We start from the raw sequence: 18,227 nt of genomic DNA, 5'->3' as shown, positions 1-18,227 counted from the left end.
AAAAAAAAAAAAAAAAAACTTTCTGAGAATTTGATCACAACATGTTATGGGCATCATAGAGTGATTTGTTTCGTATTACCTTACTAGTGGGTTTAATTCCTAGCTTCTAGCTAGAGCAATCTCTGCATGTACAAGGATGCACGCTGGTTATGTATATATGGTTGCTAAGATTAGTTACTTTAATTGGCAATGTAAAATTACAAATTACAAGAATTAATATAATTAAAACAGATCAAAGACAGATCATGTAAAAGATCTAAAGAGAGAACTAAATTACAGGACTTGTTTATGTAATAATTCACAAATTTACATATATAGCTAATGCATTTTATTAACCACGTGTACCATATAAATGTTTAATTTCTACTATTCGAGGATATGAATATCCACATGATGCGCGGCTAGCTAAGTCTTCAAACACCTTGACCTAATTGGGGTCTGGATAAATATCATGCTTAATCATCTCAGGCTAAATGTCCACAAATGGGGCTTCCAATATTGTTGAATTGTGCCCTGAACAAGCTAGCTAGCAGGCTTTCTTCAAATTTAGGCCATGATGATCTTCCTCTCATCGATAAAATACATCGCTGGCTTTAATCTCCAGCCAGAATTAGTGCTTAAATATTGTGGAAATCCTCCACATAATTGGATAAATTAATTACCAGCTAGCTAGCTAGTCGATGGAAGAATGGAAGGTTATCTGAAGAGAGGAAGCGTGGTAGATGAGGCAAATATTGCTGACTTGGTCCCAATCAACATTTCAGGGGGGTCACTAATGTTGAGATGAGGACGATGAATTGGCTCATTAAGCTCCTTTATGAGATATTGATGATCATCATTAGGTGAAGAGAAATTAGGAGCACTGAGATGGACAGTGAGATCAAGGTTTAAGTCAGGCAGGTGATGACCGCCACAAGAAGAGTCATCCTCCAAGCAACTTCTGCCATCCGATACTTGCTCGCAATTTTGATCATCACCACGCGAACTTTTGGACTCTATCACTACTGGCTCATGATTAAAATTATTGATACCAGAACCAGCTGGTGATTTTAGTGTTTGTGGTGGGCTTTGATGATGATTATGAGGCCGAGGGAGGAGAGTGTTGGTTGGTCGATGGTTGTTTGGATCTATACCCATGTTCATAAGCTTTCTTCTCAAATGCGAGTTCCAGTAGTTCTTCACTTCATTGTCTGTACGTCCCGGCAATCTTCCAGCAATAAGCGACCACCTAAATTGAATCATTTTGCGACCAATCATGAATAAAACCTCTTAATTAGAACTACTCCAAGCCATGTAGAAAAGCCACATATGGTTCTTCTATGTATAAATCATTTTTATTAATTTTAATTAATTGTCATGTACTTATTATATTGTGAAGCAGCTAGCAAATGTAAACATACAAAAATATGTCCATATATGGCTCTTACCGATTGCCTAGGAGTGCATGAAGTTTAATGATGAGGTCTTCTTCATCTTCAGCAAACTTGCCTCTTTTAAGGTCTGGCCGTAGATAGTTTATCCACCGAAGTCTGCAACTTTTACCGCATCGAAGAAGGCCTGAATTTGCAAATTCCAAAAGACTGGCAATTAGTACATGAGAAGAAGATTAATAAAGGACAAAATTAGCAACGTTCTTGATATTATTTCCTCTTGATATGTAGTTATTTAGTAAAGAAGACCCAAAAAAAAAAAAAAACCTATAATTTCTATATTCTGCAATCTCTTTCCTTGCATATCTTTACGTTTAAATGTATATATTTACCTGCGGCTTGAGGGAGGGTACGCCAACAACCCTCACCATGTTTGCGAATGTAATCGATGAGCTTCTGATCTTCTTGTTTCGACCAAGCTCCTTTGTTCGTGTCTTGCTTGTCGCAGCAGGGTTTCCTCATGATTGTCTATAACCAAGTTATCAAATTTACGAAGAAATTAGCTAGCTAGCTCTAGAAATAGAAGGATGCATATGATTCAGTAATTCAGAGAGAGACAGACATGGGGGCCGATAAGCTAGAATGGATTGGGTTTAGTATTGAGATGAGGAAACTGAGGTTTATATGATTGGCTGGATTGGTAGGTGTTCAAATAGTTAGCCGGAAAAGAAAAAGGTTGACTTTTTAAGGACCAGTTGGACCGGTGGTTCGGCAATGCGTCAGTGTGCGTGATCGGTCAGTGAGCAGAGAGCACTGTCCTAGGGTTTGACATCTTTATGCGAAGAAAAGGTAGACATGATTAAATTCAGCCTTTGATTATTTCCATGGATAACAAAAGTCGTTAATTTCACTACTACTAGAAATGTAGAATGAGGAAATTTACAAACTTTGAGGTATACAGAATCTAGCCTATAGGTAAAATTTTGTCCTAGAAATTTTGTCCTAAAATTTTGTCCTAGAAAGTAGAAAATTTTGTCCAGTTGGGATACCTAAACAAATAAAATATATATATATATATATATATATATACACACACAGGGCCCTTCTAGTGAGAGATCCTTTTTTTAAATCTTTTCTAGGGATAGGGCATTTGACCAACTTTTCCATCATATTTTCGCATCTCAATCGTTCAGTTTTTAGGTCCTAATGTGTAGATCATTTTTGCAAATTTTCAGCCAAATTGATTATAGTTAAGGTATTCAAAATGACGATTTAAGATTATAAGTATGAACGGTTCAAGTTTGACAGATTTGGTTCGTCCATTGATTTAATTTAGTTTAATACCTTAACGATCACCATTTTGATTGAAAATTTGCAGAAATGATCTACACATTAGGACCTAAAAACTGAACGGTTGAGATGATGAAATGTGATCAAAAAGTTGGTCTAATACCCTATCCCTAGAAAAGACCAAAAAAATAGATCCCTTAGTGGAATCTCTCTCTCTCTCTCTCTCTCTCTCTCTCTTTCTCTCTCTCTCTCTCTCTCTCTCTCTCTCTCTCTCTCTCTCTCTCTCTCTCTCTCTATATATATATATATATATATATTTTTTTTTTTTACAGGATCACACGGTTTCTCAAAAACTTTCTAGGCCTAGAAACTAATTCGTACCGGGAGATCATGTCAAAACGCTTCCTCCCCAATGACCACTGAGAATAGATTGGGATTTAACTCCAATCAGCGTCAGTGGGATTCGAACTCAAGTGTCACGGTTCTGCAACTGGAGACTCTTACCAACTCGACCATGTGTGATGGTTATATATACATATGTACTGAGTAGCTTTGATCATTTTCTTAAGTACTAAAGAAGATAAGGAGAGAACTATGAGAAACCTCAATCTCTCAGATGTTCCACATTTGAAACGAGTAAAACTAGCACGGGTGATTAGTAGTCTTTTTTATTTTCAATACCAAATAAACCTGTCATTTGCTTGGATGGCTATCTGAAACTAAACTTTATTAATTCATTGTCAGTTAATTAAGGTTTACATAACCCCTTCAGGATTAATAAGTGAGGAATAATGAAAATAAATGACCAAGTATATTTATAAATACAAGTCTAAAATCTAGAAGAGCCGCCACCCTTTCTCTCTAGAAAACCTAGGGTTAGGGTTTCGGTACTCTTTGCTTTCTGTCAACAAGATGAGCTCTGTTGATGCCATGGCTGCTAGACTAGCCTCCTCCTTTGCCATCGCTAAGGGTAAGAGACAGATCGATATGGGTCCGACTCAGGGCCAGGCTTTGAGACAATCCAATGTTTTCTTAGAGGGGAAGCTTCTCACCGCTCGGGAGTATAAGAGCAAATCTTTTATGGGGATGTTCTGCAATGCATGGAGAAATCAATGGATCGCTGCAAGTAGAGGAAGCTAAGGGACAGAGGGTGCTGTTTATGCTGTCGGATCCTGCATATAGGGTTAGCGTTTGGCGCGGAGCATCGTGGGGCTACAACCATGCTCTGGTGGCTCCCGCCTTCTATGATGGGATCATGTCAGTGGAGAAGGTTCCTTTGACTATGACATCATACTGGATTACCCTGAAAAGGATCCCGCCAGCCTTCCGCTCTGAAAGGGTCATGACAATGATCAGAAACACTTTGGGGGACTTTCAATAAATTGACAAGAACGCCAAGAAGGTTGGGAAGCTTCGGATCCTTGTCGAAATACCATTGAACAAGCCTTTGCCATTCAAACGTTGGTATTGGGTGGAAGATGAGGTTGAATTTGTTTGTAGATTCAGGTACGACAAACTCTTCGGCCGGTGCTCAACATGTGGGTTGTAACTCACTTTGGATTGCCATGCTTGGGACCGGCGCTGGATGAGGATGATGATGAGGCTGAGCGAACAGTCCTGGGTTCGCAGCATACAGTTCCGGTGGTGCAGACTGATAATCTTCCTCTGCAGAATAACACGACAACGTCGTGTTCTGGGATTGTGGCTGGAAATGTTTCGGCGGCGATGTGAGCTAGGGTTTCGACACCAGGCCCATATCTAGTTTTTTGGACTCCAATGCCAGGTCAAGAGTCCTGAGGCACCGCTGAGTTCAATGCTCACAAAGCAAAAGAAACATGTGGTGGTGCGTGCTTTGCATAAGCCAGCCTTAACTCCAGAGAGAATCACGGGGATAGCATCGTGATAGAGAGGATGTTGTAACTGTGTCCCCTAAAAAACTGAAGCTCAATTTGGCAGTGGACAAGAGAAACTTGAACCTGGATTTAGAAAACCTTTGGTTGAATCCGATGGTGCAAGAGAGTACCAGGTCCCGTCATGGGAAGAAGAAAAGAGGGAGACTGTTTGGCAGTAAGAATAGGTCCCCTGCTGATGACAAGCAGCAGTCCTCTAAGCATGGGGAGGCTAGTGAGAAGAAGAAGTCTCCTAAGAAGCCAAAGCTGGCTAAGGGTAAAAGCTCCAACCTAAAAGGGAAGGAGTTGGTTATTGCTTAATTTTCTTTAGTGAGATTAAGCTTATGTAAGAGTGCATGGACCTCTATGAGTCTTCTATGATGTTTCTAGTTTCTTACTTGTACCACAATTGCGTGATTGGTAAAGGAGGGCTAGTTGAATGAGTTCATTTCCGTAGGGGGCGAGGTATATACATTCTTAGATAAGTTTGCTTAAAAGCGAGCGTCTCAGAGAGATTAATGATCTATTCTAGCTTAGTTTAGTTAGTTCGGTGTTTTTGCCGAGTTTACTTTTATAAGTTGTGGTAAACTCTAGTCTTTTGACTGTTGATCTAATGAAATCAACTTCTATTTCAAAAATAATAATAATAAAAATAAAAATAAACAAGTATATTTACTGAACCATTTTCCTATTTCTGCAGGAAAATGATTTGTCGTCTCAATGAGGCCTAAGATTTGTGGCCTCAATCTTAGGTGTCATGCCATGTCATCCACACACATCACCTATTTGTCAAATCATGTTATGTAATTCTTGAGAAAAAGACAATCTTATCATTTCAAAATCTAATGACTCTAAATTATTTTGGATTTTTTCTAAAGAAAAAAAATTGGCTTTTTTTTTTTCCGTTTCATTACACTCATTCTTAGATTTAAACAACATCAATCGAGAGTGCAAAAAAATTCATGTAATTCAGTCAATAGATTTGCACGTACGTTCGATTAATAGATTTGCATAACACATGTATATGAATTTAATCTTTGTTGGGTTCCTGCAAATTTTAGAAATATAACGTGAAATTTGATTGTATATATTCTTTTGTTCATTGTTTTCTCTTTATGTAGGTAGGGTTTAAACGTTAGATTTGAATTCATTATTTTTTGTTTGTTTTCCCCTTATATCTAGATTGTAGATATTAATTCATGGCTGCTAATGTGGGAATTTTTTCTTACCTCTTAATTTAGACATAAGTATTTTTCAAATTCAATTTATTAATGCTATTTTTTTTTGGATGAAATTAATCAATATTTGGAAAGAAAAGTTAAACGTCTATTTCTTGGCACATAATTCAATATATTAATATCATTTGGAAAGAAAAATTAAAGGAAAAAAATTTAACTAAATGAAGAAAAATATTGGTCAAAGAATCTATAGACATATCTCTTAAATTAATACATAATTAATAGCTGATTTTTTTCGTCATCTAATTAAATTCATTAATGTAATTAATGCACCCCCTAACATCTAAAAGGAAATGTAAAAGGGTAAAGTTGGTGTTGTCATAGTATGATGTGTCAAGATATGTGGAATTGAAAATAAAATTTGTATTTACTTACATGGCATGACACTTAGGATTTGAGGCCACAAATCTTAGGCCTCATTGAGGCCCCATATCATTGCCCTTTGCAGAAATTACTTTTGCAGCTCAAACTTGCCGCACATTATCATTTATAAGCAGTCGTACATGTGAATTACATTCTACAAAATTATTTATTCGATTAGGAAAGTGATAGTAGTTTTTTTCAAAAATAAATAGAAAATTAGGCTATCTAGTGTCGATCGGTTGCATGCAAAACAACATATAATCCCAAAGACATGAACCAACAACTTGGAAGTAAAAAACAAAGAATAAATAAAATCTGAGAGACGTAGAGTCGCCAATAGAAGAAGCAAGGCAGACCTCCATCCTAGGAACAACTACAAAAAACGATGATTCGTCATAAAAATAATTATAATATAGAAAAAAAGAAATCTAAATAAGTGAAATGTGGAGAAGCTAGCTAAGTTTTGTTGTCTGTGCCTCGAGCCCAAATCTCAAATATCATATGGCTTATTGGGAAGAACCAATTAATATGAATTAGGAGCCTTAGTGAATTATAGTATTGGATATTTGACTTCTCTCTCTCTCTCTGTTTTTTTTTTTTCTTGACTCAAACCACCAAAATGAGCAAAATTTATCTCATTTACCTCACAACAGATTTTTATTCCCATATATACAATTAACAACAAATGACCATTGTGCCCTCATCTCAATTAATGAATTACAAGCACTGCCACTCTCTCTCTCTCGACTTCTGGCGCCGATTGACCGGGGCGACCTTGCCGACTTCCTCCATCGATCTTCTCCGATTCGACTCCCAATCTCCATGTAGATCCAGCAGATGTTGATCGAGGTTCATTCGCCGACGATCTCACCGACTTCCTCCATCGATCTTCTCTGATTCAACTTCCTATCTCAGCCACCATGAACAATGCCGATGTCTCCATGCACATCCAGTAGATGGTGAGGTTCATTCACCAAGAAGCCGAGGCAAAGGCCAACAAGATCCAGTTTCGATCGACTTATTGGGATCAAAACAGTAATTGAGGGACTGCAACTGGTGACGGGTCTGCAACCGGTGAAGAAAGGTGCAACGGTGGGTGCCCAGATCATTTTCTGGGTGCCCTAATCATTTTTTTTTTTTTTTAAGTAATGGGACAGAAGGAAAGAAAAAAAATTGAGTGTCTATTGGGAGGCAATAGACGTCTATTGTAGGGCTATAGACATTTTTTAATTGATATGATCTATTAGTTTTTTTTTTTAATCAAAGTTTTATTTATCTAATTTTAAGAAGATTAATTCTCATTCCAGTTACCGAAAGTTCTGTTAAGGGGCAATAGGCGTCTATTGGCGGGCAATAAACCTTTCCGGTGGCCTATGAAATCTTTGACAACCTCTTTGGGGACCTCCAGTGAGGTTTTCAAAGAAGTCCGGTGGACGGTGTCTGGATTCCGACGACCGATGACCGGAATCTGAAGATCGGTGACTGGAATCCGGCGACCGGTGACGGGGCTCCGGCGAAGTCTCCTATGGTTTCTAGACCTGTAAATGAACCGGATTTGGATCGGATTGACCTAAATCCAAACCCGTTTACTTAAAAAAAAAAAAATCGATTCAAACCCTTCTCCATTAACCCGGCGGATCATTGATAGCTCATTCCAAATCCGTATCCGCCGGATTAACAGATCACTAATCCGACCCGTTTATAATTTCAAATATTTTAAAATTTTAAATAGTAATATTAAATTTATATCATGATATCTCATAAGATATTAATATAATATTAAAACAACATGAAAAGTATCACCAAAAGTAGAATTACATTATCAAAATTCTTAATGTGTCTTGAAATCTTGGGTGATGGACTGTCCCTTAGATTTCTGCAAAAAAATTGTATTAGAAATTCTTCATATTATATATATATATATATATATTAAAAATAATATATTAATGAAAAATAATATTTTATTATTACGAAAACGGGCCGGATCATTAACAGATCGGATCTACCTAAATCCGTATTTGATCCGTTAAATAAACGGGTTAACAGATTCGGATCATTAATGGATCAACGGATCAAAATTTTCGATCCAAACCCGTCCAATAGCCACCGATTTGGAGTAGGTCCGAATCAAAATCTGGTCCATTTACAGGTCTAATGGTTTCTCTCTCTTCCATTCTCTCTCTAAGTAATAAAGAGGTGAGGGTAAAATAGTCTCAAAAAAAAAAAAAAAAACTTAATGGAGTATTAGGGAAGACTTCTTTAGACTATTTTGGGTAGGGGAGAATTAAAAAAACTTAATGGGGTAAGTGGGAAAAAAATCCATAGAAATAGGGTAAATGGAGAAAATATCTTTTTTTTATTTTTTATTTTTATTTTTGAGCAATGTGATATTTGACTTCTAATTGATCGCTTTCCCAGCAGTATATTTGATGAAGTTGATCGAGGCACTGAATACACTGAATGTTGTGTCTTTTTTTTTTTTGGGGGACAAAGAATGTTGTTGGCAAAGTTGTCATTATGTGTTTCTAGCTATGAAAATTGAATATAATAAAATCTTAACTTTAAAGAGTGCAAAATGACTTAAAGAATTAATGTCATTGACATTGTGGAAATTATTTTATGCACCGACGGTGCAAATGACCTAATACTTATAAGATGATCTTAACCATTGATATTTATAATTAATATTTTTATTAATAATCTAAGAGTATATTTAATATAATCTAACCATCTATTTATGTCGGTGCAAGTGCCTCTAAATTAGAAAATAATTGGTAAAGCGATATGACTTGAAAAAATTTGTCTTGAAATTCTATACTATGATATTCCTCATACATATATGTTAATCCATTTCAACTCTGATTATATTTGTATGGTAGTATTTGCATGCACCTGCAACTCATCACCCCTAACTGCAAGAAGCATGCACCTGCCAGTCTAAGGGGTGCTGTTGCATGCTACCAGTCCTTGACGTTCTTCATGTTCAATATCTGCTCAGAGCTAGTATGAAATTCTAGTATTCTATATATGGATAAGGATAAAGGATCAATCTGATCTCATAATGGTCCATGCTTTCCGTTCATAGTTATATATTATCGACTATATATATCAGCTCAACTTAATTATATATAGCTATATCTGTATCGCGCAAGCTGATAGATGTGGCGCTTCGAGCGGCCGGTTTTCTGGTATTGGGCAAAAGCCAAGCATGGATTGACCCTCGTATAGTCACTTCTAAGTTCTAATCCTTGTTTCTATTGCCAGAAAAAATATATATAATTCTCTATGTATATCTTTTGAAGTAGCAGATATATATTCGGCAGATCGAATAGAACAAAGCTAGACCAACAGCTACGCCAATGTATAGATTACCTTATTATACTGTCTATATACTATTTCAACTGCCCATCATTATTGGGAAAGAGGCTAGGGCTTCGTCTGTATAGTTCTATATTCCATCTTCAAATGTAGTTTAATTTCTCTAAGGGCATATATTGGGGAGGATTTAATGCACCGACATGCACTTGCACCGACATAAATGGATAGTTAGATTATATTAAATCCACTCTTAGGTTATTAATAAAAATATTAATTATAAATATCAAGGGTTGAGATCATCTTATAAGTGTTCGGTCATTTGCACCGCCGGTGCATAGAATAATTTCCAGGGCATATATACATAACAATTCCTACACAAATTTTTTTTTTTCTTTACTATCACTGGAAATGTCATGCGTGCATTTCATGAAAGTTATCATATATGGGGAAAAGTATTAATGAAAGAGGCCGGTAAGAGGTGTAATGTGCTTCGTTTTCATATCAGCTGATAAGGTGCGGTTTTGTTAGAGATAAGTGATGGTAGTTTTTTCGTTTAAATGAAACTAGGTTTTTGGTGTATGCACTACTCATTCTAGTAATGATAATTGTCGCCTTATTTAACAAAAAAAAAATTAACAAAAAAAACTACAAAGAGAACTCTTGTTTTTTTTTTTTAGATAGAAAGAGAACTCTCTTCATATAGTATGAAGTTATAATTTATCATTTTACATTAGTTTTTGATATTTGTTATTGATAGCGATGAATCGAAGGAATCGTTGGGTGAAGGGTCTACATTAATGTATACACCAAAATCACATATCTTGTGTTTTCATGAATCTCCAATTGATAGTGTTGCACAACACCAATCGCATATAAGATCTGGTTGTTTCATGAATCTCCATTGTTACTTTAAAAAGCAACCTAAGCTAGCTACTTCTCCTAAATTCATAACCAACGTACTATGTACTACAACTCTAAAAGAAAGCAAGGCGGTGAATTTGGCTTGAGCTGGTAGCTTCCTGCTGTAATGGAGCTGACATATATTTACTGTACGCAGGAGTTGCTGGAGAGGAAAGTAGGATATGGCCATGGGCAGTTGCTTTCTTTTTCTTAGTTACTGAAAAGAGAAGTATGACTAAAACTTGAGGAAAATTAATCAAACAAAATAAGGTGTATAAACAGAACGTGTGATTTTTTCACCTACTACGGATCCCATACTACCCCCCATAAACTGAAAATCCATAACCCCAATTGCTACGGGAATGACATTTAATTGACATGTGCCTGTTTAAACAGCCTTAGTTGATCCTGTATTTTTTGATAAGAATCAATACGATCCTTATAAGGTTCAAACAAATTCTATATAGGTTCTTTTTTTGTTTGTCCCCACCCTATTCCAATTTTAATGGGGTTTGAACACATAATTTTTGAAATAAAAAATCATTGTCTTACCATCCACTAAACACATATATCCAAATTCTATATAGAGTTTAAAATTAGTATTAGTATTAATGATGTATATGTAATGTGTATTAGGTTGCATGCGTTAGATATCAAAGGTGCCTTGGCTTCCACATGTACTTCTACTCCAACTGTTTATCATAAGTAAGCACCCACCGTCATGTCATGTATATTCAACGATCGAGCTAACCAGTTGTAGACTTGCTCGTGGAGTTTCTGTTCTTTTCTTGCTATAAAAGGAGAACCAAGGTGCACCGACAATCAACAGAAAATATATTACATTTACTACTATGATGGAAATAAAGGAAATTAAGCTAGGTTGGGAATTGCTACGTTACCCAAACTTCAACGACTTAGAGCGCGAGAGAGAGAGAGAGAGAGTAGAGAGAGTAGCTTGGTGAAACATATCTTGGTTAATAGGACGGCTATCAATAGCTAGCTAGCCTAATTATAATAATCGATCAAGAAATGACCAGAGCTGATAAAGTTTTTGACTTCAAAACATCAGACACGTAAACCTGGTAATCATTCATAAGACCCTGACTGGCAGAATTCCCTAGTACTTGATTAGCATGGGATTGGAGAGCTGTGCATATATGGCACTTTCCAGTTCCCTATAATTAGGTTAGGTAGCCCACCTCTGGTTGTGGATCGATGCCCCATTATATAATCTGAGAGTTTAGGAGCGCGCGTACGTATATTGCAATGACTTCACCGTAGTAATTATAAATAGATCAAGACTGCTGTATCTCATATTGTTACGTATATATATATCTATGTCTTTTACAGTACTAAAAGTCAATTCATGAAATTAACTACACACATTATATCCGTACACGGGAATAATGAAAACGTATATATGTACATATAAGTAGCCCTGTTCTTAGCTCTAATTGGACTTGGACTTCTTGATGAACAAGCATGTGCCTCTCGTGCAGGGATTGTTGTAGAAGTCAAACCGGAAGAAAGACGGTTAAGGCTGACTAGTTATGTTTGCAAAAATTGAGATAATACAGCAGTTAGTTTGCATAATATACGAGAAAATTGTTCGTTGTTGGAATCTTATGACCGACAATTTCTTTTGTTCGATCTTATAAAGCATAAGGACAGAGAAGTCTCACTTCCATTAAATACATTAACCTGCACAGACTCTTCTTTATTTTATCTGGACACCATTAACCTTCTTAAATTTACGTCAAGGAAAAGTTTAAGGAAAAAAATCACCTGGCATGGGTTTTTATTACTTAATGTTGAACTATAGCTATCAATGCAATGAGCTTAATTATGCTGCTAGAGAGAAGGGTGCATTTTCAAAATTCAGAACAGAAATTTAGAAAACTAATTGTTGACCTTACCATTTCGATCAATGGATCGATGTCCAGAATTTCCACAAGCCAGTCTTTGTTATATATATATACATACATACATATATATATATATATATATATATTTCTAGCTTAATTATGCTGCTAGAGAGAAGGGTGCATTTTCAAAATTCAGAACAGAAATTTAGAAAACTAATTGTTGACCTTACCATTTCGATCAATGGATCGATGTCCAGAATTTCCACAAGCCAGTCTTTGTTATATATATACACATACATATACATATATATATATATATATATATATTTCTATATATATATATATTTCTCAACATGCATCGAGCAATGAAAAGCTGTAACGCTATTTTTCCTGGCATTATTGCATCTACGTTGGTGAACCAATCTCAACTTGTTCTTCAAGGAAGGTGAACGGTTTGACGAAATTATAATATAATATATGATGCTTGCAAATCAACCCTACCAAACAAAGATAATATTTGTGTCAGTTGCCCATGTTATCTGAAGTCTGCATCACCAGTTCATCATTGATCATGCTTAATATAGTATAAGAACTTCCCAGAACCCGTTAATGACAATGATTAATTGGATCAAGTCACCGATCAGCACCTAATCAACATCTACTTTTCAACTTTATTTACATTTATATGTACATCAGAGAACTTTCCCTATTCAAATAAATCCAAAAAGTGGATAATCTTTCTTGAAACGTGCAGTATATAACTATATATAAGAGTTGAAATTGAGTATATTATTAACTCGTTCCAACATTAACAAGTTTTTTTCTTTTATTTATTTAAAAAAGATGATAAAAAGATTTCACTCCTACCCCTATGGTAACTCAAATCCATGACCTCAATCTTAAGTAGTGGGTTCCAACATTAACAAGTATTGTATGATTGATGAGTCTATTGTTTCTTATTTTGAGGTTGATCATAATGGAGATTCCTCATTTTCCTTTAGACCAGACAATCTTATTTCTCCAACAAAAAGGTTTCTCCCTTTATGGAACTGTAAGAGAGTGGATTATGAATAATTTTCTGAAATGTGTAGATCAAATCTTATAAATTCAAAACAAATCTGAAACAGTGTCACATCTCTATTCCTTGACTGAGCAATATTGGTTCAAGTCTAGCCGGCTGCTGGAGTTGTACAAAGTCGGCTAGCCGCTATTCACAATTCAAATTACCCTTAAAATAATAACATGCCAGAACGACAAATTAACAACTTTTGAATACATATATGTCACCAAATCAGTTTTTCAATTTTAAGTAGCCTTGCAAAACAACAACCCTTTTTTTGTCTTTCACTGACACACTGCCTGCCAGTTCATGAGGTTGTACGTTCTTATGGAAGCATGATTTTAGCATACTTATTGTTCCTAGGATCTCAAGGGTAACTGAGTTATATCCCTGCAAACAGTGAATAGATATAAGACAATAACGAGAGCAGTACAAGGAATATGTGTATATATCTATGGTTATATTTCAAGTTCATATCGGCATCACAATAATGTAAGCTTCCTGCTATTTCTGCTAGTCAAACAATACAAAAATTCAAGTAACAAACTCCAGCAAATGTATACATCTGACCAAATAGAAAGTACCAAATCTGTGAATCAACATAAGACAAGCAATCTGACCGCCAAAAACAATAGAAGAAGAAAAAAACATAAAACCAGCATTGACTTGTAGTTATAAGTTTCCATCAGGATTTCAGATCAGAAAACAGAAGAAAGAACATTCAATCAACCTAACTATGATTCGATTTTATACTGGTAGTGCTTATCCACATCCAATGGCACTTGTTTCAACTCTGCATTTATAAGAGTATTCAATTGGCAAAAGGTCTCAAGTGGATTCAACAACTCACCAAGTTTTATCCAATCCACCTACTGGAAAATCATCACTGACTTTAGAAGATGAGTTATATGACTCGATTACAGACAGCACCTTGAATCCCTATACCAACTTTACAAGCACCGAATGACTCCTTTTCATTAATTCCTTACAGGTGATCAAACTAAAACAGAAATCTTGTAACATGTTTGTCATAAATGAAAGAATAATGTTAGGTGAAATGTAGTTGAGAAAAAGATTTTCCACACCTCTTCAATCAGCCATTTGTTGTGGCACTTTGAACGGCATAACCATTAGCAGGCAATAGAGACACGCGTTGAAGACTGCTAATTCTATTTCTTCGTAGTGACTGCGGATTTACTCCAGCCTTGTGAGCTGCAACAACACCAATCGCTTCCCAATAGTTTGAGACATTGATCTGCAGAAAGGTTTCAACTTAATCAGAAAACGAGTGCTAAGAATTGAAGTTGTCATTTTCCTAATGGGTACGTTGGTCACTACCGTATAATTTTGTGTGGTGTTTAGGTTCCACTTAATCAGAAACCAAGTGCCTAAGTGTCAATTTCCCAGTGGGTTTGTTGGTCATTACTGTATAGAATAGTTGTTTGTGGTGTACTAGGGCTCCATCCATTCTCTCTCTCTCTCTCTCTCTCTCTCTCTCTCTCTACACACACACACACATACTGTTTTTGGCATGAAACACATCAGAGCCTCAGACTATAAAAGTTACATGAAACACAATGTGATTATTCCAAATTCAGCTGTCTTTTCCTTCAAATGATACTTGCAGAAAAATATTAAATATTCAGCCTCATCACTTTAGAAAATGAATTTCAGAATATATCTTCTGCATGAAAGTACATATTATAAAAGAAAAAGAGACCAACGAAAACTTTGGAAGAGATCTTTCATAGGGCCGGTAATCAGGGATCAACCATAGTTCACTAGCTAGAATGATTATGAAGATTAACAGGCCTCCACTCATTGGTGCACTAGAAGCTGAAATAGGGTGGGAATGAAAGCACTTGATTGATATATATGTTTAACCTTTGGGTAAGTTAGTTGAGAGACCAGTAATTACTAACAGACATGGTTCCACCAACTATTCAAGAAAAGAACGTGGTTGAGGTTTTTAGCAACTAAACAGAATAAATTCACTTAAATGTAGTGCAAGAGCCATAGAAATTATTTTCCTTCATTTAGTTAGCTCCCAAGTCCCAAAAGCCAAAAAGGGAGAAAAGTCAGAGAATTAATGTGAAAATATTTGGATACATACTGCTTCAATGCCAACTTTATCAGGTGTGTCATCAAGGACTGTTTCATTTTCCTCCACAGCAATTATAAGGGGCTGCAATGAAATCATTATTAGTAACAAGAAGGAACAAGTATCCCATGTCATCTGTCAAATAAGTTGTTTCCAAATTCAACCGGTGAATAGGGAGTGAGAGTATTTTAAGATAAACACATTTTCAATTGTGTACCTTATTGGCTTTGCTTTGTGCAAAAGCAAGAGCACCAGGTCCTCCACAAGCATCTATAGGAAGGATGACACTATCAACATCATTTGTCAGTATGCAACCATGCTCGGACTCAGAGTTCTTGACCAAGTATTGTGGTGCATTACTAAGGCCAGCAAGCACACAAGGCAAGAATGTGTATCCCAACTGTTGCACATAAAAACAGAGATAACTATTAAAACATCTACTAGCATAAGTTCAGATATGGTACTCTCAACTCTCTTACACAAATCAGTTCTAAGTTATGTAAAATTGTGCTAACCTCCTCAGCAGCTGATTTTGGGCATAAAGATGGGCTCAGAGATACAGGTAATAAAGCAGGAGCATGTGCACAAGGAATTTGGAATTCTTTCACTACTAGATGGCTTATAACTGCCTCAACTCCTGCCAATAGATCAATTCCCTGGAAAGGAAGGAGGCATGAAATGTGAATTTTATAGAAATCAGCTATATGCATTGATGAAACCACACAACCCAGAACTTCCACAGGCAATCTTTAATATCGCTTCAAGGACTAAACACTAAATAGCAATTTTGAAGCCAAGAGTTGTACAAAAATGAAACCACATATATGTGTTTTATGGAGAAAGAGAAATGGCTCAAGTACTGCCATGAACCGGTTAATAACCCATGGTTATTGCATCACAAAGTCGTGGACATATGCAGTTCAGACCTGATCAGAACCAAGAATAAGCTAGTACAGAATTGACTTTATGAAAACCGTCATATATTGCTCAAATTTAAGTAAGAAATAAAATGCTGCTGCTGGTCATTCTGACAGAAGAAGAATTAGCAGCACCAGCCCAAACTAATTTGGCAAATTATGAACTGATACAGGCATATTCTAGCAAAACAAATGTACCAGAAAAGAAAACAGAAAAACTTCAATTTGATTTGATTTTTTTTTTTTTTTTTGAATAATAAACTTCAATTTGATAAAGTACCAAATGGCAAAGAAGGGATTTCAACTATTCAGGAAAGTTCATCGTACACTAATCAGGACATGCCATTGTATGGTAATTAAGTAGAAAATAATTAGCATACCATCCCTTGTCGATAATCATCAGTGTCTTCAAAATCATCATCCGGGAAACGTCCAACAACTGCAACGGCATTTACTTGAGAGCGTTTGATTAAAGCCTGCACAGCCCTCAGTAGTGATTCAGGGTGCTTAATGCTCCCGGTTGATTGCCCACTTTTTGTATCAATCCACTTCTCTACCTGAAGAATTTGTTCCCTTAAACATCATGTAGTCAAATGAGGAAACTTCAGAACTCCAATTTCATGTGACCAAGTAGATTCAGAACTCTTAATATTGAGATAAAGTGCAGGCTTGGCAGCATAAGAAAGGTGAAACAGAGTAGAAACCAGAACTCTTCTCTACATCAATGCAGGGGATTTGGAACTACATGTCTAAACGTTTTGACTATAGCAATCTTGTTTCAATTACAGCAGCTTTGACTAGTAATCAGAAATGTGATGAAACAATGTGCCTACTGATTGCTCACTAGTTAATTGACTCACTAATTACACTACAATTGTGACCTAAAGTGTCAAAATTACGATCAAATACTATACAAATCAAAGCCTACTTTCATCAGGCAAACCTCTATACCTGCAAAGGAGTGTCAGTGACAACATATTCCACTACAGGCAAGCCAAGGGAAGCCCTTGCAGCATCAGCCACTTGCAAATGACGAACGCGAAGCTCTTCTTCCATTCCACAATCAAGAACCAACCCCACCTGCTCCACAATTCACTCCAACATAAGTAACCTATTCAATGTTTACACACCATCAATTTTAAACCTGTAACATATAAATTACACACCTTGTTCTGGTGAACAGGCTTCAGAGCCCATAAGCCTTGTGCGAATCGGTCGAGAGCATAACCTTCGACATACAAAGCATTAGGCATGGGCCAACAGAGCATTGCTGCATTCAGCACCTGTCCATTTATCCAACTCCAAATTTTTCACTAATTCTACTCACAACAACCTAAATTCTTTTCTTTCTTTCTTTTTTTTTTGGTCCTCACATATACATGGAATTGATAATGGAACTCACATTGGGATGAGTGATGAGACAATCGACGACGGAAGCGAGAGTGCGAGCCACCGGCAAGGCGTCGCCGGCGTATCCACCTATGGCGGCTCCGACTCCGGTAGGGACTATCATCACGCTAGTGTAGTCTCTCTTGATTACCGCATCGAAACAGACCAAAAAAAAAATTTACGCTTTCTCAGAATTCACTTCACAAATTCAACTTTAACAAAAAAAACGCAGAGAGAGAGAGAGAGACAGGTTTGACTGACCTTGAAGGAGTGTTTGGGAGTGAAGCATGAGACGCTTGTTTTAATGGACGGTCTGGATTTGAAGATACGGATGTCTTGGCCGGCCCTGAAGGAAGGGAATGGACGGCTCAGAAGGACCGTCATCTCCGGCCGTCGTCGACACAGCTCGGATGAAATCAAAGGCTTTATTCTATCCCATTCCCGCTGCGACTGCTTTTGCTCTCGAATTTAATCAGCTGATTAGACGGTTTAGCCCTCCCTTATCTTTGAAAACTACGATTTGGCCA

General features: G+C 36.5%; 2 protein-coding genes across 3 annotated transcripts; both read right to left on the bottom strand.

Annotated features, from left to right (window-relative positions):
• Positions 1-248: 248 nt before the first annotated feature.
• LOC112200080 (transcription repressor MYB6) lies at positions 249-2,045 on the bottom strand. The gene is made up of 3 exons (XM_024341094.2): positions 1,763-2,045; positions 1,428-1,557; positions 249-1,228 (listed from the first exon to the last, which is right to left on the bottom strand). Exons 1-3 carry the CDS (start codon positions 1,890-1,892, stop codon positions 697-699), a joined length of 792 nt encoding a protein of 263 aa, XP_024196862.1. The 5' UTR covers positions 1,893-2,045; the 3' UTR covers positions 249-696.
• An 11,262-nt stretch (positions 2,046-13,307) lies between these two features.
• LOC112198155 (uncharacterized lipoprotein syc1174_c) lies at positions 13,308-18,217 on the bottom strand. 2 transcript variants are annotated; one of them, XM_024339223.2, is made up of 10 exons: positions 17,962-18,216; positions 17,714-17,842; positions 17,478-17,594; positions 17,263-17,391; positions 16,692-16,868; positions 15,910-16,050; positions 15,612-15,794; positions 15,407-15,478; positions 14,379-14,548; positions 13,308-13,683 (listed from the first exon to the last, which is right to left on the bottom strand). In XM_024339223.2, exons 1-9 carry the CDS (start codon positions 18,082-18,084, stop codon positions 14,387-14,389), a joined length of 1,233 nt encoding a protein of 410 aa, XP_024194991.1. In that variant the 5' UTR covers positions 18,085-18,216; the 3' UTR covers positions 13,308-13,683; positions 14,379-14,386. The 2 variants fall into 2 exon arrangements, with proteins under 2 accessions (XP_024194991.1, XP_040374788.1); XM_040518854.1 differs by lacking the exon at positions 13,308-13,683 and adding an exon at positions 13,729-14,241 and having other exon boundaries at positions 17,962-18,217.
• Positions 18,218-18,227: the final 10 nt, after the last annotated feature.

This window comes from Rosa chinensis, chromosome 4 (genome assembly GCF_002994745.2).
Source record: "Rosa chinensis cultivar Old Blush chromosome 4, RchiOBHm-V2, whole genome shotgun sequence".
Taxonomy (NCBI): Eukaryota; Viridiplantae; Streptophyta; class Magnoliopsida; order Rosales; family Rosaceae; genus Rosa; species Rosa chinensis.
The sequence above is the reverse complement of the archived record's forward strand: the minus strand, read 5'-3'. Positions and strand labels throughout refer to the sequence as shown.